The following is a 26,563-nucleotide window of genomic DNA, read 5'->3' as shown; positions in this document are numbered from 1 at the left end:
TTATTTTTTCATCAAATGAATAAATTAAAAATTAAAAGAAGATAATTAAAGAGACAAATTGAGAAATAATAAGACAAACAAATATATAAGTAAATGTACATAGAATATTTAAAGTTTATTTTTTCTCTTTTTTATAAGAAAAAAAGAAAAGAAAAATATATATAACAGAGATTGAATTATAAGAAAAATTTTATTTAATGACACAAAAAAGATTATTGTGCATATGTTTTTTTAATTTTTTAAAAATTGGATATGGATCAAAATTGAAAATTTTTACTTCAATTATCACTACTATCATTATTTAATTAACTATATTATGATTAATATTATTTTGCAATTAATAAACATATTTAAATATATTATAAATCAACATTATAATGCTTTCTTATTTATAATATAAAAAAATTTAATATTTTAAAACATTATTGATAGTATTTTTTATTAGTTTTATCTATAATTAGATAAATTATTCGATTAAAAAAAATGAAAATGTATTTCTTGAATGATAAAAAAACAGTGCTGCCGCCAGTATCGAAGCATTCAACTATTCAATGCGTTACAACGACTCATGCATGCACTAATACATTAAAAAATAGCATAGTCGTGCGGAATATTAAATTAGTTGTGTGTAGCATGAAAGTACAACTGCCACATTGCCTTATAAAATATGGCAGATAAAGGTAAAGATAAATTATTTCAACTCATAACCAATTCTTTTTTATGCTATACATAAATCTTATTATCATTAAGGTTTGTATTTTTTATATTTTATAATATAAATGAATATTACAAAAACGTGAAAAACTAACTTGATAAATTAATCTTTTAAATAAATAATATATCATTAAAAATTGAATTTTTATTAAAAAATCATATATTTTAACAATTTTTATAAAGCCGGTCGGTACTTGACATAGGTTAGAATAAGGTCATAATCAGGTCATTTGAAAGCGCGCCACTTCGAAAGTACAATATATTTGCTATTCAAAAAACTTTATAATTTTATTATTATTTCGTTTTTTTAAGGTTTTTACATTAATAATAATAATCTGTACAATTATTAAGATTGATTCATTTTTAGTACATAACCTTTTAAGATTTGCTATATCTATATAAAATTTCCTATATCTATGAATCATCATGTACCCAGACAATCTTTAATTATTAAAATTGAAAAAATTTATTTTTTTTAAAGGTCATAAAGTAATAAATATTACTGAGAAAAAAGTAATATATCGTTACATATTTTCTTAATAATTATTTCATAATTATATTCGCTGATAATCTTATATATATACTTTTTTTATTTCGAAATTGTAAGTTATTAATACTTTTTATTTTTTTTTTTTCTCTTATATATATATACTTTTATTATATATTCGTTTCGTAATATTGTTTTGTTTGTATTAATCCTATAAACAATATGTTTATTTATGTTTTTATCAATCATTTCAATTTTGCATATCGATTTAATAACATTAAATATTATCAATATATAATTATAAAAAATATATAAATATATTTTTTAAATTTTAAATCGAATTTAATTTCGTAATAATAGACTAAATATTGCATAAATAATCATAAAATATGTTATCGCATTCTTTTTATAATTTTCATTACAAATAAATTAATTATCTTTCAATTTATGCTCCCATTTAAATATAGTTAACGGTTTCTTGTACGAGAGGGCGTGTAACTTACTATATCATGTATAATTAATATACTTATGTAATATTAATTAATACACTATATAATATATTTATATAGAAAGAGATAATATGAATATTCATTCTAGCACACCAATAAAAATGAGTATTAACATTTCATTAGAATAATGATAGAATAAAAAGCAAATTTTAAAATTATTTAACTTTGAACAAATAACACAATGATTTATATCAATATAGATTTATATAATTTATACATGAATGAATTTAAACACGATATGTGTATTGTTTTTTTTTTTTTTTATTTACTTAAATTTGGATTTAGAGCATCACGTGCACTTTAGCGGAGCAAGTGGCCCCGGAAAAGACAACAAAATTGTGATACAACCACAACGACATGGACAAATAGATGTTCATCTTGGATTCTTACAACTTCATCATAGGTTGCATTTTTTTTGTACACATATTAAGAAATTAAATATGTGAAATTAATAAATGTTCTCATAACTTTAAATTATCTAAATTTATAATATTTTTACATAATTTTTTTAGATATCATATTGAATTCTCCATTCCTTGGGATTTATGTATTCATAACGAAAGAAACAGTAATGAACCTGCGATAATCACGGAATATCATAATCCCTATTGTCATATTATAGAACTAACACATGAAAAGGAAAGCTTAAAGTAAATCTTTTGTTATTTTATAAATTTATTTGTAGACATATTATTATTAAATTTTATATTTGTATAAAAATTATAATTTTTATTATTGTAATTTAATTTTTTATATTATATTGTAATTTCCATTACAAGATCTTATTTCTGCAACAGGTTAAAAATAGAATTTTTAGCATATAAAGAAAAAATCTTAAAAGAAGAAGTTCAAATAATATGCTGTAAAGCTGGAATTCCATTAATAATCCAACTGAACGCACGCGTATTGGGAAAAGACAAAGGGACGCCATTACTAAGGACTGGAATACATAATATCGGTCTATTGAAACAACCAAAAGAAGATGAGGTCTCCGAGTAGATCTCATTAATACTGACTTGTTACTCGAACATCTAAGAGTCGAGTACATATTTCTTTCACAGGTGCTGGGTACAAAATTGAAGGCATCTTTAAGTATGCGAAACCAAGAAGATCTTTGAACAAAACACTGAGATTGAGATACACAAAGAAATGCATCTAATAGAGGACGTATAATAATAAGAGGGAAAACTGATGCATGAGAACGTTACTTATTTCGAACTTTAATCGTGCAAAACGTAGGTTAGCATTACAATGAAATTCATCGTTGCGATCAATTATTAATGATCATTGTTTTAATCTTAAGAGAATCACGTGCATGCATTTAATTGCACGTTAAATGCAAGCATAACGAATGTTTTATCTATCGAGATCAAGTTAATTATACAGTCTATTTCTGCACGATGTAATTTTCGAAATATGCCATGTTCTTAGGAAAAAAAAAGAGCTTCTCTTCGAATTTATTGCAATTGGTCTAATTGCACAGGCCTATATCACAATCGCAAGACTTCTTTTTTCTCTTGAATCGAGATTATAACAATTTCGACGCAAGAAACAAAGTGTTCCTTTAATCAGCCAGTTTTTAAAGGATCACATCAAAATATCTATAATTACGAGTTATAGCTAAATACCGCATTTGCCTACTGTTCCTTAAACGAAAACGTATCACGCAATGCCTATACATTATATATATATATATATTAATATATATATTAATTATATATTAATATATATATATATATAAATCTATTACATCTTTTAATATTTATCATCGATCTATTCGTTGTAATGATAAAATTGTATTTTATTATCGTTTTACATCGAGCAAAGATTTTAAACGATAAGAATATATTACTAATCAAAAGCAAGTTTCACAAATAACGATGCTGTTTTCTAATTCCTTGCTAAGCTAATATTAGAATTATTAAAATGAACGAATTCAATGAATGTGTTTTACTAACAATCATTTCATATTGAACCCTTATTATTTCATTATTATTTATTTTACAGATTGAAGTCGTCGTTTATTCAAGATTAATTTATTGTTCCAGATCAAGATATTCCGAATATTTAGAAAAAATTCTTATATACATGTTTCAAAATAATTAAAGTTTTTGATAATACAAAAAATAATTTAATCAGTTATTAATCAGTAATTAATCAATTAATTTTGAATAGACTATAACTTCTTCATTTTATATTTATAGTAATATGCATTTTACTAATCATAAATTTCTTTTTAATTATTAAAACTATACAATTTTTTTGTGTTTGATGATATATATTTCGACATATTCGCTACTATGTCACTATATTACATCATATTATTTTAAAAATTCATTATCATCATTAATTTTATTTTGTAAATATAATAACTGACATGCATAATATCAACTTCAACACAAATATTTATAATTTTTATACATAATAGCAGCGAAAATGTTAAAAAATTATTAAAGAAATATCGTCAGCATCGAAAACTTGACTGTTTCATAGGAATGCCAGTAGGACCATCAACGAATTCGCAAATGTTGAAACCAAATCTGGCTAAAGGATGACAATTACTTTTAGGATTACCCCACTTGCCTCTAAAAGTCATCCAGCTGGGTAAGATAGTGTTCTCCTCTTTCAGAAGCAATTCCATTTTTTTCCATGTAGGCCAAGCGATTCCAAAACCACTTTCGTCATAAAGACGAGGTAATCTGACGAATTTGTGTTTCCCTGGCGCAGTCCAAAGTCCATGCGATCCTCGCGCGCTAAATAATATGGGATGAGAGCCGTCGGCAGTGAAAACTTTTTCAGGAAATATAGGTTTTTGAAATATTCCTTTCCGCGTCTCTTGACTCTCATAAACAAATGTACCGCTTCGTAAATCATACCGATAGAACGCCCCTGCGTCATGCGCGGACACGTACATGGTTGATGGATGATTTGTATCCTAAATTTAAAAGATAAACGATTGATTTTGCACGAAGAAGTATAGAATAAAATAATAAAAATTCAGCATAAATAAAATAAATATATATAGGAAATAAGTATAATAATAATAATCTAGAAGAGACTCCAATTTGAAATGTTCAAATGATATTTTTATAAATGAATATAGAATTAAATTATAAAGTAATTATACAATAATAATGAAAAAATGTAAAAATAATATATAATAGATAATTAATAATTATTTTTTCTTTTTACTTTTAGGTTTATGTTGTTCAATAGTTGTAAAGAAATATTTCAAAATATTTTCTAGAATGAAAAATATTTTGTTTTTTATATGGAATAAGAGTATTCATCTACCTTGAAATAAAGACTCATGTGTTCCCAATCGCCCACGTGATTACCATATTCTTTAAACATTCCAAGGCATATCCCGCCCACAGTGGGTATCGGCCAGCTACCAAAAAATCCAAGATCCAGAACACAGACCGCCTTTCCCTCGCTAAACGGATAGAACATCCAATAGGTCACGTGAAAGTGCAGTTTCTGGGACCTGTTTCCTTTTTTCTTTTTTTTTTCAAAATCATCATGTTTCTGTAAGTATTTAATCAATCAATAAAATAATTTCTGAGAATTTTATATCATTTTCAAAGTACTTTAAAAAATCTTAATTATCATTTTAATAACTATTATTTAAAGAGAAAAAACTTTCTTTTTTATGTCTCTTTTTTTTAGAATTAAAATCTTTACTTTAATAATTTTTATTTCTACATAATTTTTCTATAAGATTCTTATTTAATGTACCTCTAGATTCTGTTTAACATCGGTCTTCCAAATCTTTTGTGAAAGATCGTTGGTGAAGATCATAGTCGACCCAAAATCGTCGATCTGCAGCATATTTTTCGATGATATCAATGTTTCGTCCCTTTTTTTTGGAAAATTTCTTTCATTCCTGATCTTTATCACATCTGCAGAAACATCTGGAATAGCACAATTCTTGATCACAGCATAAATCGGTACCGTACCTGTTGGTTTTCGGCCGTATAGAAACGACGATCGATTCCTCAACAATATTTCTGTCAATGTAAAAATTGTTTCATTAATTTAATTGTTTTCCATGTTCCATTTCATAAAAAAATTAGATCAAAGTAGATCACATAATTTTTAAATTTCTCTAAGAATAATTGTGTCATTTATTCTGTTATTTATTTACCTACGTCAATTTTGGTATGAAGATAATCAACGTCGGATTGCATATTGTCAAGAAATTCTGGTACTCCAAGGGGTAAAAAGAGTTCGCCAGGTGCGAGCCATACTAGAGGCGCCCAATCTCGAACTAATCCTTTTACTGTAATGTAATTAAATAAAGATGATATAACATCATAATGGAAATAAGAGAAATATTTTATCAAATTAATTAAATGCAAAAATTTAAATTAAATTTTAAATTAATATTTATTTCTTTTACCTCTAATTCTATTCATTCTTCTTAATTCTATTGGCGTTAAGATTACAAACTTATTACAAACTTATTACAAACTTATTACAAACTTATTAATATATATTTTGAAAAGCAAATTTATTATTATGATATTTAAAAATATTTATAAATTCATTACTATAATATTCAAGTTTCAATATTAAAACAATTTTTAATTATAATTTTAATATTAATACTTTTCTAATTAAAATACGAGTAACAAAATTATAATTTGAATTCTTAAATTAAAATTTAAGAAGATAAAAATTAATTATTAAATAAATATATTATATTTTTATAATAATAATAATCTTCTCGTGGAAAAATTAAATCTGAATATAAATTATTGAAAGTAAAAGATAAATTATCATTTCTAATAAAATTATTTAAAATATGCAATTTAATAGAAGATATGCGCGAGGCATAATATTGTGCGTCGGTGATGATCACTGATCTTAATGACCTTACAGATAATAACATAATATTATTAGAAAGCCAGTTTCTTCGAGCTGCTAGTTTCAGTATGTGCTACATATATTTAGGTAAAAAAAACGAAAGGCCTAGAGGGATCTTGCTTTCATTTCATTTTAAATGAACAAGATTGTCTGTTGTACAAATATATGCATCTTCGTCTTATATGCGACTTGAACCTCCCACATTTGAACCTTCAACAAAGTCATCATCCAAAGTAACATCATGCAAACCGCTAAAGAGCTCAAAATCTTCTTACAGATACATTAGAATTACATGATAACTTCACGCAAATGTTTAATAAGAAAAATTTAATATATTTTCCTTCTCAATTTATTTATTTTTCTTTCAAATTAAAAAATAAAATTTTATAATAATGAAATTATCAAATTTTCGATTTCTATTAAAAAAAATTTTTATTAAGTTTAAATAATAAATAGCACGAAGAATTTTTTATTTCGTCATTATTAAAAAAATTTTCACATTTGCTATTCACGAGTTGATTTTTCAATGTCCTAATATTAAAATATTAATATGTAGAATCAACATATGGCGATACCATATTTGGTATTACGACACGTTTTCCATTCTACTTCCGCAATTAAAGAAGGCGCCGTGAAACAAGTTCCTATTTATTTCTACTTTAAAACGTCATTATCATCGAGATAATTAATCCGTTATTTAAATTAATTCAAGATAATTAATTTAATACTTTATTTCGGATAACAATCAATTTTAATATTAAATTTTTTCACCATGAAAATCATCAAGATTACGAAATCGTTATAATTTATTACGATATATGAGATAATAATAATTTACATTTTTTTAATTATCATTAATATCCTTTCTTAACATTAATATTTAATAGTAGAATGAATATATATTTAATATTGTAAACAATAAAATTATTTAAGATAAAATCTTCCAATATGATACATTCACGATATTATCATAGATTACGTATATCTTTAAATCTTAACATAAATTTGCACGTTGCATAGTAAAGAAATGTATGCAACTTCTTTATCTTTATTTTTAAAAAGAGCAATTCAAAAGCGATCAAGATAGAATTTATTTAATTATCATCTATATACATATATAATATAATACAGGCAAAAATGAAATTCTACAATTATAAAACCTAAAAAAATGCTCGACAATCGATTTTCAATCTCGTAATCATTCACAATTGTAAATTCACTATTTTTTGAAAATAGATCAATCTATCTTTAAAAGGTACAATCATTATACCATGTGTTAATACATTCATGCTAATCACGTCAATTTGAATGATTATCGGGTAAAATAATTTCACCGTTAGTCGAACAATCCTTATATATAACTGGTTATATCATATAATCAGAGATTTTGTCTTCATTTTTAACATGCTTTACGCAATTTTATTATTAAATTTCTTGTTTCATTTATAAATATTAAAATTCAATTATATTATTATTAAAGTGATTCATAAATTGATTGAAAAGGAAATATTTTATATTTATGTTTATATTTTAATATTGAAATTCCTATATATTGTGTTATACATGTGATTAATATATATATATATATATTTATAATATATTTATAATATATTTTTTAATTTAGTAAATTAAAAGCAATTATTACAGAAATTAATTACAGAATAATATATAAAATATAATTTCATCAATCATTTTTATAATTTTTTTAAATAATAAATAACAAATCGAAAAAATTATCAAAAATAATTGTTTGAATTTCGAATTCTTACCTCGTCCTTCATCGGTGGTTTTCGAAGTCACAATCATGTGCATGATACACAGAATCAACAACAAATATTGCATCGTATTTAATTTGTTCACGCATTTTGATAATCGAGTGCCGGAAAAGCCGCAAAATTCAAAACTTTTTAAGTGATGGACATCATCAATGCACTTTTTCCCGCCACCTTTACTTCTCCGTGTCTTGTTGCTGTGGACCACCGTCACAGAGAATTCTTAAGGTTAACAATCGACAACATCGATCGTCCTGCTACCAGCTATGTTTCTCAGGTAACTGACCGGTTCCCTACATTCCCTGGGCCGCTCACTGGACAAATATTACCGTTGCTCACAACCATCGTGCACGCTATTACCAAGAAGATGCCAAAAGAAACTGTAAACGTAATAAGTTAACCCTTCTATCGAATTGAAAGTTTAAATTATAGCCACACGTTTTTCATTTTAAACGCATTACATATGTATGTTTGTGCACATATGTATATGTATAGTTATATGTAAACGAATTTATATAAATTATATCATATATCATATTAAAAAAACAACATTATTTATTTTCTTTTTTAAATACTTTTTATGAGATTTTTATTTACTTCTTATTGTAAGATTTTTTTAGGAATACTTTACTAATTAATTAGTATAAATTTATTATATTAAGAAATTTTTATTTATGAAATATTATTTAATAAATTTTAGTATTAAACAGATTATTTTTACTTTCAATATACGAGAATTTATTGTTAAAAAAAAGGATTATTAATGAGATGATTTTGAACCATTGACATGAAATGAGAATTCAGAGAGTAGAAAGTAAAAATAATTACGGTCGCGATTGCGAAAGGGATACAAATCGAGTGAACCGGAAACCACAGAGACCATTTACGATTAGTGAAAAGAAAAGTGTTCTACACGTAGCATAATCATAAGAATTAAATTCATAAATGCTATATCTCTATATTTTAATTTTCCCGATTTCTTTTTTTTTTTATTTTTTTACATCAAAGCAATAGTTTAATAATAAATATCATCAAAGGAAAGTTTCATAAATAGAATCATATGAAGTTATTATATCTTGTCAAAATTATTATAATACTATTTTCACTTTCATAAAACATAACTGTCAAAGACAATCGTTATGCATATAAAAATAATTGTATATTAATGGAAATATTAAGGTAGAAAGAAGTTAATATTTTAAAATACTTGTTTATTATTTAAGAATTATATTTATTTTATTCATTTTTCACACAGAAATATATTCTACATTTTATATCTATGTACATTTTTTTTTATAACACACTTTATAAACTATTAATTTGTAAGTTATATTAAGTTAAAATGATTTATGTGTTCAAATATCACACTTCTTAAAATTTCTATTATTTAATTTAATAATCTTATATATTAAGTTAACTGGTTAAATATCGACATTTCGTTAATATGAATAAAATATTACGCGTGAAAAATATTACTATAATTTATGAAATATAATATTTAATAATTTATAAACTGTTATTTATAATATTTAGCAATAAGATTATTATACATTATTATTGTGACTTTTATTACAAATACATTTTAATATTAAATATATTTTTATAAGAATAAAATAATAATTATATATAATTTTCAATCTACATAACTTTCTAAAAAAACTTGTAATATAATATCAATTCCAATATAATATAAATATGTATATAATTATTTTTCAAATATGCATTTTATAATAAAAATAAATAATATAAACTGAATTGATTCTAATTATTTTAATCAATTAAAACATTAAAAATAATTTCAATTATTTAAAGTGTAATATTGTTTATAATAATGTAAAAAATAATAAATTATCAAATGATTTAGACAATATAACTAGATGTTAAGAATATCAAATAAAGCAATTATTAAAGTAATAATAACTTCTTCATATTAATATATATAATTATATTATAATTACTCAATATACTAAATATTACAGAAAGCAATATTTTATGTAAGTAGAATTTAGTGTGATTCTTATTCTTTTGTTCATTTTTTATATAATAGAAAAAAGTAACAATATATGTTTACAGGGCTATAATGTTACATTTTAATAGATAGAATAATAGAAATATTTAATAGAAATATAGAGTAAAAATCTTATATTTAAATATATATAATTTTATGAACACTGTCTTATATAAATTACTTATAAAGAGAAGATTCATTTTATGAAATGTTCATATTTTAAGTAAATTTTGAAATCAAAATTGAAGTCAAAATTAAGATTAAATCGTAAATTTCATATTTAATTTCATTTTTTTTCATTCATTTTTTTTTTATTTAAATTAAATTTCAAAGAAAAGTTTTTTTTAATTTTGTTAAGTTTCAAACAATAATTTTAAACTGTATTATACATTATATTTCTATTGTTCTTTATTTATATATATTTTATATTTTAAAAATGTATATATGTAATTATATTTAACTGTATGTGAATAAATTACAGCACCAGACATAACGTATATAACCCTGTATATATACAACATTGAAAAAACAGAACAAGAAACTTTACTATCATGCTTTTGTTGTCAGTACAAAGAAATAACAAAACTTTCATCTCGCATATAATGTTTTTATAGAAAATAATATTTTTTTTCATTTTAACTTTTTTTCATTTCAATTATTCTACTTTTCCAATAGAATTTTTTTTGTCTTAATTATACAAGACAATTATACAACTATCTATTAAAAATTTATTTATAGTTTTGAAAATTTGATGTTTAACAAATACATCTTAATTTCAACAAAGTACAAAAAATATTGTATTAATCAATAAATTTTTTATATTAAATTTGACAGTCTTATGTAAATCTATCTAATTTGAGCAAATGGAGATCTGCAGAGTGGACACAATGCTTGAGACTGTAAGATAACATCAATTATACTTTAAATTTGGATTACGTTTTTGAAAAAATTAAAAAAGCTATAATCAATTAAATCTGTTCATAATATTATCTCATTTATATTACTTACCTCAGCTTCATGTCCCCATTTTTCAATACATCTTTTATGAAATTTATGTCTACAAGGTTGTAAAATATAATTAATTTTATATGCCAATGGAAGTAAACATATTGGACATTCATCGGAATCTCTTGACATACTGGATTGTCTATTATCATAGAAAAAAAGATATTTTTTATTCAGTTAGATGGAATTGATTTATATAGTTATATTTTTATTATATATTCATAAAAATACTCACTCTGGATAAGATTCATAACCATGTTCATAATATTGATCATTTCTTTGTTTATTATTTCCAAACATAAAATATAAAACTGTAGCTACAGTGACTCCAAGAATTATAGTTACTAAGCCTGCATGCGGCATTTTTTCGATATTGAGAGTTTAAATAATTATAAATTTATAATATAATTATAAATAATTATAAATATTTGAATAAATATTAATAATCAATGAATTAATTCTGAGAATCCCACTCGTTTAAATTGTGAAATTAATACTTGAGTTAGTGCTTTTAATATAACACAAAAGAAATTCGAGGAAGTCACGGAAAAGTTCCCGTGACATAAACAATGAAATATTGTCTGCTTCAATTATATCGATCTTCTCTTCAAACGTCTGCATACATCAAATAAAATACTATATAAGTTCACGCATAATAGCAAACAGGTTGACCAACAGAAATTAACTTATATATGAAACGCAATTATGTATTAAAAATAAAATATATTGTGAATTTCTTTTTTATTAAAATTATTATTGATAATTATTTAATGTAATAAAAATGCATTATAATATTAAATTATTTATAACGATATAATTATATTTATCTAATAGGTTAAAAAGTTAAAATTTTACTCAATAATTTTCTTATTGAAAATGTCTAGAAATATAAAAATATATACAAATCTTATTTATATATATAAATATGTTATAAAAAATTAAATTCTCAATAAAATATTAATGTAACTTACATTATAAAACTAGTAAACTAGTAAATAATTAGGATGTCTACTGTCTCTTTTAGTACAAAGATTTGCTACAAAGTAATAGATTCAATCTAATTGGATTTTTTGTTTAGAACATATGTTATCAAATTATAATCAATGACTAAGTGAAATTAAAGATATGCTATTACAGATCTTTAGAGAAAAAAAAAAAATTTTCATTTACAAATTTTATTTTGTTAAATTTTAAATATATAATTTTTCATAATTTTTAATTTTATTATATCATTTTATATCATTTTATTAAATCTCATTAAATTTACAATAAATCAAATAATTTATAAATTTTTGATTAATTTAAAAAAGTTTTTTCAATTAAAATTTTATTACAAATAAACAAAAGATATTACAAGTATTTATTAAAATCGAATAACAATGTAAGAGTACATATAAATTACAATAATCTGTTTAATTTAAAAACTAAAATATCATCATATTAAAAGTATCAAAATAAATTTGCAATCATTTTTTGTCTTATATATACCATCGAAGTCAAGAAAATAATTTTTATATTTCAACAAATAAAAATATATATCAAATAATCAAATATATAATTTTAATGAATTTTTTGTAACGATTTGAATATTTAATTTAATCATATTTTTATAAATTTTCATTTTAACATATTTTTCTTGATTGTTTTCAAAAAGATTAGTAAGTATACAGGCTAGCCTACACAATAAAAATTTTAAACTATAAAATCGAAATTTATATAAAATATTTAAAAATATTTATTAAATGAATAGAAAATTATTATGTTAAATCTTAATCATTTTCAAATTCTGTTCAAATAAATCTTTTTGCGCTGTTCGCAATTTATTATATAGGAATTAAATAATAATTGCTCAATAATTTAAAATTGAAATTTTTATATTTATACATATAAGTTACTTGTTTACTAAAAACATTTATATAACGTATTCTATTGAATAATTATTATATAACAATGAAGCTATTTTATTTATAATGGATAAATTTTCATTTCTCAACAGTTATAAAATGATATTATTATAACTATTTACATAATCTATCTTACTTAATCTAAATAAGCGATGAAACTATATATTATATTTGTTTTTTGTTTTAAAAGATATGAATTAATGTTTTATATTTAAATTTTAAAATTAATAATTGAATTATTTAGTTAAATTGATAACCAATTGACAAACAATAAAATTTTTTTGTGCGCTTTCAAGTAATGTATATATTGTCTATATGTAAATTTAATAAAATTTAAAAAATCTTAACACAACAATCTAAATAATTTAATATCACTTTATGATTTCCTATATAAGTATATTTTCCTATATAATTATTAAAAAATATTTATTTGATTGCCAAAAATCAGCTATGACGTTTTTTTATTAATAGTATACTTCAAATTTGGCAATCTAAAGTTGTCGTTGAATGAGGAGGTGATAATGTAACAGGTGTTATCGAAGAAATCGACCGATTAATGGATTGTAGCGGTGATGTTTGCTGTTTAATCAACATATGTCGAAGACATTGCGCTTCTTCACGAAGAGTTATCACTTGCGCCCTTAAAATTGCATTTTCATGCTCTAATATAGTTGCTCGCAATGCAATCTAGAATAAAATTTTAATTATATAAATTTATTTAATTTTTTTTTAGAAATAATTTGTTACATTAAATATTTTATCATAAGATACAACAACTTTTAACAATTTTTTATTATTATAGTTGCATCTAAATATAATTAAATTTCTACTCACATTATCTTCTCTAATTTTCCGAGCATCTCGAGATTTCTTTGCAGCTTGGTTATTACGTTTACGTCTTTCATAATATTTTTCGTCTTTTTGATCATCTGGTATTGGTTTTTTTTCGCTTCTGGATCGTTTATGAATGTTTGTGATACTATTCGCACTCAAAAAATGACGACTTACCATGTTACCTGTTTTATCGGCATATATTTCGTTAATTATGACTTTTGAAACTGGTATATTCATAAAAATAAGAATAACATTAAATATTTAACAACTAATAAATCTATTAAAAAAAAATATAAAAAATAGATTTGCCCCGGGTGAGGATCGAACTCACGACCTTAAGATTATGAGACTTACGCGCTGCCTACTGCGCTACCGAGGCAGTTGATAAGATATTTTGATAATAACATATAAATATTTAATAATTTATAATAGTTATATTTTAATATATTTTTTTCACAAATAAAATAATTTTAAAAAGTATCAACTTACTTGTATTATTATTAGAAAACGTCGGAGGCACATTTATAGATTGCATTAAAGGTGGAATTGTAGATAAGAACGGTGGTTGAAGTAGAGATCCTGGAAGTGAAAATGTTGATAAAGATGAGGGTGTTAATGGCGATGATGTCCGGCCAATTGTTATATCTGGTGTATTTGAATTTTCTAAAATGTCGATATTTCCAAAGTTGTAGTCTTTAGAATTATATGGCTCATATCTGCATAAGTCTACAAAATTAATATAATTTATTATAATCTAATACTTTTAATAATAAAATCCAAATATTGCAAACTATAGTAATTTTTAATTTTAATTTAAAAAATATATTTGATAATTTAAAAGAGCATTAAAATTTAGTTTATTTAATTCAATTAATTTTAAAGTATTATTTTTATAGTAACAAATTAATATTTAACACATATATTATTTTATATAGTTCCCAAAGTTTATTTAGTTTAAAAAGACAAAATATTAACAGCCCCTGTGGCCTAATGGATAAGGCATCGGTCTCCTAAACCGGGGATTGTGGGTTCGAGTCCCACCAGGGGTAATAAAATAAATACTTTTTTCTTTCCATGTCTCTTATTATTTTTTTTTATTATCTAATATAGTGCTATATATAAAAGAAAAACGAATTTCATAATTAAATAAAATTAATAAAAATTCAACATCAAAATTTATAGGATTAATTAAAAATAAAAAAAGAAATTTTTTTATTTCATTTTAGAGATATAATGTTAGTAATGATTATTAAATTTATATACAAATTTTAAATAAATAATATTATGTATGTCTATTAATCCATCTTCTTTATTATTATTAATTAGTTATAAGTTATAACAAATATTATCTTTGTTGAAATAAATTTTCATTTTCTTGTAATTATTTTTTTCATTATATCAATAATATAAATAATATATTAAAAAAAATATTCTACAAAAAAAAAGAAAAATTAAAATATAAGAATAAATCATGAATTAAATAAATACAAAATAAAAAAGAATTTATTAAATTAATTAAATAATAAATAAGTAAGAATTAGAATAAATAATAATTAAATATTGAAGAAAGAAAAAAAAATAAAACCTCTACCGTGACAATGTGTCTTGGCACATTGCCGTGACCAGGATTCGAACCTGGGTTACTACGGCCACAACGTAGGGTCCTAACCACTAGACGATCACGGCTAACTGAGGAGTTGCGAATCAATTCGAAATTGCATAAGATCATATTTCATGTTCTTATTTCATATTTTATAAGTTCATATTCATTCATAAATCTGATATATATTCCTATATATATGTATATATATGTATTATTATTAAATGCTTTGTAATAAAATAAAATTCCAACTGAAAAAAATATAATATAATAAACATATTATGAAATTTTTATATAAAAATTTAGATAAATTTAATGAATATGCATATTTTGTTAATAACAAACTAGAAAGAGTACTAAATAAATAATTTTATTTAAAAAGAAAAGTTTTCATTTTCAATGATATAATTAAAAAATAAATTATCATTAAAAGTAAAAATACATTTTTAATTCAAATGATTAAAAATGATTTAATTTTACAAAAACAAAATATAAATTAAAGATATAAATTAAATCAATTAAATCCATTAAAAATTTGAAAAAATACCTGAAGTCGGCGTGAATAGACTATAACTTTTTAAGAAATGTAACGCAGAAACCGCACTTGTCACTGCGCTTCCGCTACAAATTGTTCTTGCATGCGCGTGGGAGCTCATTCCTTTAAAAGAAATAGTTTCAAACTCCATAAACACTAAAAGAACTATGTGCAACACTCTTTAATATGGTCAAATCATTTTCTCTTCACCAATGTATCAATATAATTATGCCTCAATTATTCAATACATTTTAAAAACATTCTATCTAACACTCCAATTTTTATCAATTAAAACATGTAACTTATGTACTCATATTCATCGAAAATATTTTTTTTATCGTTCACATGAATTCACAGTTTCTTCTTAATTGTTCGATTCTTAATTGTTTGATGATTTTTATTCGTTATAAAATAAAAAACTACTAATTTTTTTTTCCTAATATTTCACTCTTCCCTAACATTTCATGAATTAATTTTTTTCACATTCACTTTGAATAATAGGATCTAAAAAAAATCAAAGATCAATAATGATTAAAATTATTATCTCAAAAAATTATTATGTAGTTTCTTTGAAAACAATGTCAATTTCAAACTCAAGAGGAAATTTAATTTCACCGTGATCAAACTTCTTTCGCGTCACGACCTCAACTTCCTGTCGAGCCTGTTGACGTTTCGTATCACGTGTTTTATTACCGTATATCTTTTCACCAAAAGGATGTGCAATTCGTCGCCATCAGGGGTGGTTCCGCCTCTCCGTACATGCGCACTAAGGAAACAAACGATTGTTCCGCCCCTGAATCATTAGGGGTGAACAGTTGACTGGTATTTTAAGTGGCCAAGCAAGGCAAAAGCTTGGCTCTGATCGGCCAATCCCTGGATGACGGCACAACCGATAATGGCTCAGCCTTACGCTCATATCACGACCTTAATCTTTAGATCTGTTGTTATAATGGACTTTTCTCATATCTTGCATGATTGAATGATGGAAGATTAACATCGGTGTCGCGTTGAAAGTTGTTACTGAGGAACTTTACTGTTTACGAAACATGTTTCTAAACTCTTTTTCTTGTAATTATATTTTTTGTTTCATCATATGGATTGAATTAATATATAGACGAAATCCTTTTCTGTAAAAAAAAAATATAAAAAGTATTCAATATATGAATGTGTAAAAATATTATAAATACATTATTCTTGAAATAAAATAGTAATATAAATTAAATTGGTAATATATTTTCGATATATTATTATTATTATTAAGATAGAATTTATGAATGAATAGACTTACAATGTGTTATAAAACAATGATAATAAAATAATGATAAAATGTATAAAGAAAAATTTAATTAAAGTTATTCCAATACATAACCTCAAAATGAGATATAAAATAATATAAATATATAATAATAAAAAAATTATATAAATTTATATAATATATATATATATAAATATAGAAAAAAATGATAAATAAATTATATATATAAAGAAAAAACTCGAAGATAGATATTTATTCACACTTTTTTTAATATTTATCGATAAATGTTTTGTCATTCATACATAGTTTCTTACATAATTCTTAGACATAATTCAACAAGATTTGATAGTTATACATATCTTCGAAACATTAAATGTTCTTTCTTGATTAATTCATATGGAAATTATTATAAATCATTTTAAAAGAAATAAACTTAACCTTCAAATTGTTTTTCCAAAACAATTCTAATTTTTTAAAACTTTAAATTTTGATATGTATATGTTATTATAGTATTTTCAAATATTATAAATTTTTCTCAATTAACAAATTACTTTACAATATTCAATTACTTCTATCTTATGTATTCATATAAGTACATACACACATCGAGATATAACACACTATAATAATACAATAGATAGGATTCGACTACGTTTCTAATGTCTCTGGGACAATTGGCAGCTGACACTTTCATGTTACCTACGAATGTTTAATGCGTCGATAATTATTATGAAGTAAATTACACGACAACACAGACAATATCAAATGGAGAATTTGCAACATTGATGAGTCCGACTCAGAGCTTAAAATTGTTACTATTCTACTTCATCAATGTTGCAATTCCATCATGGATGGCAATTAATGGTCAAAAGATCGATTGTTTTCCGCAGGAATTAGCTGTACAGGTCCTTTGACCTTCGCGTGTCTGTATCTATTTATTGTACTACATAATCGATTTAGAACGATCGAAAAATATTATAAATGTTAATAATTTGATCGTCGAATAATTCCTGATTATATCAATCAAATTATATAAATATTATATAAATATTAAATTAACTAATAATTTTTAACACAAAAGATTCAAGAAATATTAATGCAAGAATAATTCATAAAAAGATTAATTGATTGAATGATTGATTGAATTTTTTGATAATTTTTTCTGAAAAAAGAAACTTTAATTATAAAAAAAATGTCTATTTTCTATCCACCAAATTATTAGTTTAAATAATAAAGAATGATTTAATTCTACAAGTTTTCCCAAGTTTTCAGCCTTAAATCTTACTTCTTTCTTTAACTATAACTAAAAATACTAACAGCGGAAATATAATTGTACAAAAGAAGATTGAAGGTGCGACGGTGATTTACGAGATAGCGTGTCGTTTTCGTTTTCGCGAAAAAAGGGGACGAGCAGGGTGGATTATATTGCCTGTTCAAATTTAACTCGGGGGGCGCATCGCGGGTTAAATAACGCCATTTGTTATCGTAATATCTAATTTAGTGTTGAAGGGTGATGCGCCCATTGCCATGTGGCCGTAATCTCACGAGGCCTCAGTACAGGTGTCTTAGAAACAACAATTTAGCTTCAACATTTCACAAGTTTGCCAGGTGTATCTGTAAGAAACAAAATGAATCATTTTCACCCACTTTTAGACTATTACTCAACTATTACTTCTATTGATTTTACCAGTCAATCTACACTTACATAATTTTTTAGTCACTAGTTTAGTTTGGTTTAGTTATATTTAATATTTTTTAAAAAAGTTATTTTCAATTATATTTTCTATTTTTCCTAAAAGTAGGCCGGTAAATTTATCGAAGAAATTAAATTGATTTTAATTTAAGAAGAAATTTTCCAAGAGCAGAATATTCCATCACCATGTTCTTCAAAATTCAACCTCTTGTTATTTTCATTAACGAAGAAACATTTTGCTTTATAAAAATTTACTGTTACCATAATCATTCATAATGGTATCGATAAAAATGATCGTTCATCAAGCCACTTCCCGAGAGAAGCAAAAATAATCAACGAGATCTGTCCTGGCATGAACTCCGTTCTCTGTCGACCGCTCGTTATCATTATGCCGCTCGGATTCGCGATAGCGAACGCCCACGCGCCTCTTGCTCGCTCGGTCTCTTGCTCGTGCGAACTCAAACACCTGTCCGCGACCAACGAGTAACGTGACATCACGTCATGTGACCTCCTGAGCGCCCCTTAAGTTTCCCATGACACCGCATGACCTCCAGCTAATCCGCGTAATCGCCTGGAAACGACAGATTACACATTTCGACCGTATCTTCCTTTCTACATTTCTCCTCTATTTATTTCGGTATTAAAGTGTTTCCGCTTTCGAACATATTTTTTTCTTAATTTCTTTACGTCCGAAAGAAATTTTGAAGAAAGTTGTCAGGCCATAAAGCATAAAATATGATAAGTAACAGTGTTGGAATGTAGAACAAACTCGATCGCGTGATTGTTGAAGAGAGAGTATGATATGTGAAAATGTATTTTTGGTTTTAACTTTTGAGATTGTGAAACTTTTATTTGTAATATTGATAGATAGAGATTCTATATATTGCTTAGGTAAATTAAACGTTTAAATTGAAAAAAAGTTAACAGTTTTATGAGGGAATAATTTAGATTGCTATGATTGGTCAGGATGCTAAATTTTGCTAAATTATGCTAAATTATGCTAGTTACATGACGTTGCTGACGTCATATAACTTTCGTATCGAAAGTTTTTGTTGTGAAAAGAAGAGAAAGATTTAAAGATGTCGTTACTTCAAAATGAAAGAGAGAAATTCTTGAAAAAGCTGGCCATGAAACGACAAACATCTCAAGGAACAGCATAAACTTACTTCAGAATTTTATAATTATATGCATATCTGAATCATTTTGAATATCTTCTTATAAAAAAAAATAATAAAGATGTATTAATATGATTTTAGCAAATTATAAACTTTATCTAAAATCATCTCGTAAAATCCAAAGTGCAATAAAATGTAACGTAGTATATGTCATTTGTGTACAAATGTTGTTACACGTATATATTTTAACTCAATCGTTAAATGATTCTAAATTTAATAATTAATAAAAAATTATATAAAATCAATTCGATACTTTTATCAATTAAAATTTAATTATCAAAGGAAATTCAGAATATAAACGACTCGAATCGAAGAAGCTTCAAGTATTTTTCATCGTTTTTCCCGGACAAAATTCTCTGTGTTCTTAGGTGAGGAATACGAAGCAAGGATCACGCACAATTTCATGTGCCGTACACCTAGAAGCGACATCATGGCGAATGGGTCGCGTGTCTGACCCTTAATTTCATCCACCGTTTACCATCTTCGCTCAGAAGGCACCGATTCCTCTTTCACCCTCGCACACCAGCCATGTAGTATTCGTGACGCTCGTTGTTTCACAACCCAGAGGAAAGTTATCTCATCAAGTCGTCACGAGGACGCCCCTCTTTGTTCGCAAAAGACGCGATTAAACTTTTCTTTGCTCGATTCACCACTGGTTCCATGCCCTGCACTCCTTCTAGTACGTGTTCCGTGTCAGGTGTGTGCCGATTAGCAGGCTTCCGTTTTCATTTACTTCGTTTACGCTTCCTTTTTACGGGAAGTATTCGCCTGCGATGAAAGATTAACGTGGCAGCTTTTGCTCTTCTTCCTTTCGGTTATCCTGATTTCCATTTTTTTCTTTTTCTTTTCAAAGCAACGTGGATCGTTTTAATGTTCGGTTCTGCCTACTATCTCGTGAACCAAAATGTGTAACGGTTTGTAAATGTATAGAAAAAAGATATTAGAAAAGTATTAAACTTTTTATATCAAAATAGTTTTAGGAATTTTGAAAATTTGTTCATTAAAAAAAAACCAATTTTATCATAGTATCATGAAATTGTACGTAATTGTAAGGATTACAAAAAATAAAATTATTACAGATATGATCGTATGATCTATGAATGTAGTAATTTCATAATAATAATAATATATGATAAAAGATATTAAAATTAGTATTGTATTTATTATAACACTTATTTCGTATATTATCAAATAATATTTTCATATAATTACAAAAATTTGAGATATAAATATTTTTTCTCTTACAATTTTGTTTCTTTTACAATTCGATATAAAAGCTTTCTGTTCCATTAAAAAGTATTATAAAATAGTCAAAACTTAACGATTTAGATTATTTGATCTTGTAAAGTATAAAAGAAGTATGCAGCCTTTCGGTTCCCAGACTGTGGCAAATTATGGCTTACCACAATTCTTATCCGCACTCGTCTAGATAATTCTTGGCTAATAAGCTCGGAGTTTTTATCGGATGTGAAACAACAATCAATATGCAAAATTTTAAAGATGGACAATGGAAAAATCCAAGATACCTCTCGAAATTCTAAATTGTATTATCTACTTTTGAAAATTAATTCTTAATTCCATAATAATTTTTTCAAAAGAAATTGCTCCTCTATACAAATAATCCCATATTTTCACAAATATCTAGGTCAAAAATCAGATACGTAATTGTAAGCAAATATATTTTATTACATCTTATAGGAAATTGATTTTTCTTAAAAGTTCTTAAAAGAAATTCTATGATATTTGTTCGTATCTATTTATCAAGACAAATATTGGAAACATTTTTTTTTCGATAAAAATAAAAATTTTAATTATTTGAATCTCCAATTATTCAATTTGCTTATTCAAAAACTAAGAGAACTTTTTTTTTCTAAGTCAGAATATTGTTTATTTTATACATTTTATACATATATTTATTTCAATGATTATTATTTTGTGCATTGATCATCAATGTAAGAATTTTAAAATATTTATTTTCCTATTAAATAGGAATATTATATGATTTTTTCTTTTATTTACCATATTTAAATGCTTAAGTGAAGAAATGTTATGTATAATTAAAATGTATAAAGAAAAGTAATATATAATTACGTTAAATACTATTATCGAGATGATAATTTATCAATGATTTGTGACGCGATATTGATATTAAAATAAAAGCTTCCGTGTACGAACAGACATTGTTCGGTTCTTATTAATATTTTACTCATACGGTTCTCCCTCCAATGATCAAATGCTCCTCCTATTTTTTTTCTTTTCAGAGTAACACACCGCCCCCTGACCATAGCACGCTCATGTAGTGTTATTTCAATTGCAAATCGATACTAACGCGTGGTAAACACAGTTACAAACATAATTCGTTGGCATGTATAACTCGAGACAAGATGGATCTCATGTTGGAAAATGAAACGATTTGATCTTTTTTTCGATTCAGGCGTAGGAAACTCTGTATTTTAAAATTGATAGATTTTAAAATTGTTTTAAATTATTGAATTAAGAAAATTAGAAAAAGAAATTATTCATTGAGAAAATAATAATGTTATCATAATTGAAAATGTTGAGTTATTTATTTATTTATTTATTCATTTTTATGGATCTGAAATATTTTTAATAAATTTTTAATAATTAATAATTAATTTTTATGTTATACGCCTTTTTCTTTGACATAATTCGACATAATGACATTTCGATATGAACGATAATCTTCAAATTCACACGTTTGATACAAATTCATATCGCTTTTCCCAAATTTTATAATAATTTCTTATTTATTGTTTATACTAGATATGAAGAATCGAAATAACCTTTAGAATGAAGAGACAAATCGAATGTTTAATGAAATGCTTGAAGAAGATAAAAAAAACAATAATGAAGATAAATGATGAAGATGAGTCAAAATATTGTGATGCTAAGTGTATAAAAGAAAATCCTCCTGTTGAAAAGGTTTAGGTTTAATTTATTATACATATAAAGAAAATTATATATACATTGAAAATTATCTTTTTTGAAGTTTAAAAAAAAAATAATTTACACTTTAAGTTTTATTTTGACAATTTTTTAACAAATCTTTTAGCAATTTTGAATTACTTTATTAATTTTTTAATGATAATTGATAACAAATTTACGATATTACACGAATTTTAACAAGGTTTTTAATCCATCATATTAAATAACTTAAAATTTTAATTCATCATACCATATAATTACATTTTAATAAATAATATTCATATAATAAAAAATATGTAACCTCATTTTTTTTTGCAATGGGTTAAAAATATTTTTTTGTCAAAATTAATACATTTTATTCAGCTGTTAAAGAATAATTTTATAATCAATTATTATTTCGTAATATTAAATTAATTCTAATTGCTTGCATATAATAAATTTAAATATCACAGATCGGTAATTTTAATGAAACTGTCCAATATATCATCTGCTACAAATGAATTCTCCAATAAATATTATTTTCCTCCATAGTTGAATATTGTGAACAATGATCTTAAAGAAGACCGGATTACGTACATCTCAATATCTATTTTATATCTTAAAATATTGAATAATTAAAAGTCATTTTTAGCAGAAAATCTGTGACTGCATGCGTATTGCTGAAAACTCATCCAGATTCTCTGTGCGCGTGATGGAAGCGATGAGACTGTTGCAGAACGAGGATGAGGAGAACGATCTGCTTACCTCCACTGTGGAGGAAATCGTCGATTACATCCGGAAAAATTATCGCGACGATGGTGATGTTTACACTCAAGTGCGAACCACGTTGAAAGAGATCTGTTCCCAAGGGTTAGTTTCTGCATCAAACGAAGCGAAACAACCGGTGTAGGCGAAAATTGTGTCTCGCGTGAGACACGATCGCGTTCAAGGCAACTGCAAACCGTTTATCTCGTTCGTATTCTCATGCATCTATCGACCAGTTTCGTTTATAGTTCAAACTGTTAACTGTATAATATTTCCATCGGTTCGTTTCAATGAAAATGTATTTTTCCCAATTATGAACAAAGTTCCATCCCTTAGAAGGCTTATGAAAGGATTTTTCGCTTAAATGAGATCCGTAATCGTTGCGAAAAAAATAAACAGAGTTATCCAATCGATGATGTGAAAAGTTAGAATTAATTAGATTTAGTTTTATGACCATGATTTATTTTGAAAATACAATATTTTTATATTAAATATTTACAAATATTTTTTATTAGTTAATTTTATTATTATAAATGTAAGTTTGAAAAAATTAATGGATCTGATGAGAAATTTTTAAATAATTGTTTCAACGATCTTTTATTAAAATAATTATTATTTATTTTTTCAATATAATTATTAATTATCGACACACAATTAATATTAATTAATATAATATTATTTTTTTGTAGGTTATATAATTTTGTTTAAAATAATAATTGTCTTATTTTCTCCATTATGCAAAGATGTCTATAGATTCATACGATTTATATGAATAAATTTCCATTCTAGATTCGCTATAGAATTATTAGGAAACGAGTATCATTTGACCGGTCCAAATGCAATTTTGATGAATCAAACAACTTGTGCAAATAGTCGAAAGGATTGTTTATTGTCTTCGCCACTTAAAAAACCAAAATATCGTCGCAATAACATAGTTAACGATTGCGAATGTGAAACAACAACCGAAGAAGAAGAAGAATTTGCAAGTAAAAATCAAAAAGTATCGATCAATGAAACAAGGAAAGATTTTCGAAAACAAGAAGAAAAACGTGAGATGAATCCAACTAAAATAACGCCAGAATGCTTTTGTAACGAAATTACTGACGAAGACGAATGTATATGTGAAGATGAAATTCAAGAAAATTTGAAAAGTAACTCAAAGATACAAAGAAGCGAACAAAGTGTTCAAGAGAATAATAGTAAGAGGATAAATGAAAAAAGAAAAATGAGAATGGAACCAATATTCGATTCTTCGAGAAGAAAAGAAAATAATAAAAGAAGGAAAACAATAGATTATAACGATAAAATAATGACAGAAAATGTTAGATTAAATAAATTAAACTCAGGTAATGTAGATGAAATTTACAATGAGATAAAAAATCTAATTCCATATTCAAAGAAACATGAAAAAGAACTGAAAGAATGGATTAAACATTGTCAAGAAAAGTGTAAGCAGCAAGCAAAACGATATAAAAAATAATTAAATTTTTGTTCAATTGGTAAATTTTGTAAATATAATTCTAATGTGATTTATTACATATGTTATATTATATATATTTATTTTTAAGATGAAATATTTTAATTAATTAAAAATCAATTATTTTTTTATATTTCTTTTTTGTATTAAATTTCTATCAAATATAGAGATTTGTATAAATTTTAATAAATATATAACAAATAAATTTTTATAAAATTATTTCTATTTTTATTTATTTTATTTTTATTTTACATTTTTATTGTTTTTATTTATATTTCTTGTCAAAAGTATGATTTAATTTAAAATATGGAGAAAGTTGTAAAAATCTTCCAGTTCGATCGGTGGGAATTAAATAACCAGAATGTATCGCGAAACAAAGTGCTTTACTTATGTAAGATCTTATGTTATTACAATCTATGAAATTGAGAATATATTAAAAATAAAAATATATTAAATAAAAAATTAAATAAATTTTGAATTTATTTATACCTGTATTTACATATTTGTGCAAAGGATGAATATTTCTTCTTCTTGAGTTTTTTCTTCGAAATCTATTGCATGCATTATTACGCTGTTTTCGAACGCTATCAGTGTATGCAATATTTTTTAAGTATCTATATACCAAATCAGAAACTGTCGATTTTTGATCATATCGTCGAAGCAGACCATGATCAATATTTTTATTATTTTTCTTCCGAGACGCCAAACTATTCATGATTATGAATGATTATAAAATATCATAAATTAAATTATAATTTTTCTTACCTAACTTTCTTTTTCATTGTTCTTTTCTTTCTTATCGTTTTACACCGACAATATCTATTTTTTGATATCATATCATATATTAATAAATCGTTTGATTTATTATTAGAAATTATTATTATTATATTATGATATTTGATTTATTAGAATTTAATAATTTAATCTAAAAAATTTAATAATATAAAAATTTTTATGTAATTGATAACATATTAGTCTTGAATTTAGTGTTATTTTCCTTAAAAATATAAAGGAAAATATTTTGTTTATAATATAA

The 26,563-nt window shown here is 24.3% G+C and overlaps 5 protein-coding genes and 3 non-coding genes across 12 annotated transcripts; 2 read left to right on the top strand and 6 right to left on the bottom strand.

Moving 5' to 3' along the window:
• Positions 1-520: 520 nt before the first annotated feature.
• LOC108000776 (uncharacterized) lies at positions 521-6,092 on the top strand. Of its 2 annotated transcripts, XR_009832802.1 has the most exons (7): positions 521-680; positions 1,996-2,113; positions 2,223-2,360; positions 2,508-2,697; positions 2,772-4,827; positions 4,909-5,240; positions 5,455-6,092. XR_009832802.1 is itself a non-coding variant. In XM_017061382.3 (5 exons), the coding sequence occupies exons 1-5, from the start codon at positions 668-670 to the stop codon at positions 2,826-2,828; spliced, it is 516 nt and encodes a 171-aa protein (XP_016916871.1). In that variant the 5' UTR covers positions 521-667; the 3' UTR covers positions 2,829-6,092. The 2 variants fall into 2 exon arrangements, 1 of the variants encoding a protein (XP_016916871.1); XM_017061382.3 differs by having other exon boundaries at positions 2,772-6,092.
• LOC108000775 (uncharacterized) lies at positions 1,956-11,505 on the bottom strand. The gene is made up of 6 exons (XM_017061380.3): positions 11,368-11,505; positions 8,349-8,731; positions 5,858-5,992; positions 5,449-5,720; positions 5,005-5,238; positions 1,956-4,645 (listed from the first exon to the last, which is right to left on the bottom strand). The coding sequence occupies exons 2-6, from the start codon at positions 8,419-8,421 to the stop codon at positions 4,175-4,177; spliced, it is 1,185 nt and encodes a 394-aa protein (XP_016916869.1). The 5' UTR covers positions 8,422-8,731; positions 11,368-11,505; the 3' UTR covers positions 1,956-4,174.
• LOC108000722 (uncharacterized) lies at positions 10,946-12,480 on the bottom strand. The gene is made up of 3 exons (XM_062085420.1): positions 12,336-12,480; positions 11,600-11,979; positions 10,946-11,506 (listed from the first exon to the last, which is right to left on the bottom strand). The coding sequence occupies exons 2-3, from the start codon at positions 11,725-11,727 to the stop codon at positions 11,338-11,340; spliced, it is 297 nt and encodes a 98-aa protein (XP_061941404.1). The 5' UTR covers positions 11,728-11,979; positions 12,336-12,480; the 3' UTR covers positions 10,946-11,337.
• Positions 12,481-13,220: 740 nt separating this feature from the next.
• LOC108000725 (hepatic leukemia factor) lies at positions 13,221-18,536 on the bottom strand. Of its 4 annotated transcripts, none has more exons than XM_062085419.1 (6): positions 17,931-18,536; positions 16,853-17,364; positions 16,250-16,741; positions 14,592-14,828; positions 14,103-14,284; positions 13,221-13,955 (listed from the first exon to the last, which is right to left on the bottom strand). In XM_062085419.1, exons 3-6 carry the CDS (start codon positions 16,386-16,388, stop codon positions 13,746-13,748), a joined length of 768 nt encoding a protein of 255 aa, XP_061941403.1. In that variant the 5' UTR covers positions 16,389-16,741; positions 16,853-17,364; positions 17,931-18,536; the 3' UTR covers positions 13,221-13,745. The 4 variants fall into 4 exon arrangements, with proteins under 4 accessions (XP_061941403.1, XP_061941400.1, XP_061941401.1 ...); XM_062085416.1 differs by having other exon boundaries at positions 16,931-17,364; XM_062085417.1 differs by having other exon boundaries at positions 16,931-17,364; positions 18,196-18,536.
• Positions 14,409-14,481, bottom strand: Trnam-cau (transfer RNA methionine (anticodon CAU)). The gene has a single exon. It is a non-coding gene; the product is annotated as a tRNA-Met (tRNA).
• Trnar-ccu (transfer RNA arginine (anticodon CCU)) lies at positions 15,079-15,151 on the top strand. Its single transcript has one exon. It is a non-coding gene; the product is annotated as a tRNA-Arg (tRNA).
• On the bottom strand, positions 15,717-15,788 carry Trnah-gug (transfer RNA histidin (anticodon GUG)). The gene has a single exon. It is a non-coding gene; the product is annotated as a tRNA-His (tRNA).
• A 7,298-nt stretch (positions 18,537-25,834) lies between the features above and the next one.
• On the bottom strand, positions 25,835-26,315 carry LOC114577919 (uncharacterized; the record flags this gene model as incomplete). Its single annotated transcript, XM_062086196.1, has 2 exons — positions 26,017-26,315; positions 25,835-25,941 (listed from the first exon to the last, which is right to left on the bottom strand). Coding segments are annotated over exons 1-2 (333 nt in total), but the record flags the coding sequence as incomplete, so codon positions are not given.
• Positions 26,316-26,563: the final 248 nt, after the last annotated feature.

Source organism: Apis cerana, linkage group LG15 (genome assembly GCF_029169275.1).
Source record: "Apis cerana isolate GH-2021 linkage group LG15, AcerK_1.0, whole genome shotgun sequence".
In the NCBI taxonomy this organism is placed as follows: domain Eukaryota; kingdom Metazoa; phylum Arthropoda; class Insecta; order Hymenoptera; family Apidae; genus Apis; species Apis cerana.
The sequence above is the reverse complement of the archived record's forward strand: the minus strand, read 5'-3'. Positions and strand labels throughout refer to the sequence as shown.

Coding starts and splice junctions, on each gene's coding strand:
- LOC108000776 (XM_017061382.3), top strand. Junction 2,361..2,507: donor CATGAAAAGGAAAGCTTAAA/GTAAATCTTTTG, acceptor TTTCTGCAACAG/GTTAAAAATAGAATTTTTAG. Junction 2,698..2,771: donor AACAACCAAAAGAAGATGAG/GTCTCCGAGTAG, acceptor TTTCTTTCACAG/GTGCTGGGTACAAAATTGAA.
- LOC108000775 (XM_017061380.3), bottom strand. CDS start 8,421: ATGCAATATTTGTTGTTGATTCTGTGTATCATGCACATGATTGTGACT. Junction 5,993..8,348: donor AACCACCGATGAAGGACGAG/GTAAGAATTCGA, acceptor ATTACATTACAG/TAAAAGGATTAGTTCGAGAT. Junction 5,721..5,857: donor TCATACCAAAATTGACGTAG/GTAAATAAATAA, acceptor TTACATTGACAG/AAATATTGTTGAGGAATCGA.
- LOC108000725 (XM_062085418.1), bottom strand. CDS start 16,388: ATGGAGTTTGAAACTATTTCTTTTAAAGGAATGAGCTCCCACGCGCAT. Junction 14,829..16,249: donor TCTATTCACGCCGACTTCAG/GTATTTTTTCAA, acceptor TTAATTTTGTAG/ACTTATGCAGATATGAGCCA. Junction 13,956..14,102: donor GGAAAATTAGAGAAGATAAT/GTGAGTAGAAAT, acceptor ATTTTATTCTAG/ATTGCATTGCGAGCAACTAT.
- LOC108000722 (XM_062085420.1), bottom strand. CDS start 11,727: ATGCCGCATGCAGGCTTAGTAACTATAATTCTTGGAGTCACTGTAGCT. Junction 11,507..11,599: donor GGTTATGAATCTTATCCAGA/GTGAGTATTTTT, acceptor CTATGATAATAG/ACAATCCAGTATGTCAAGAG.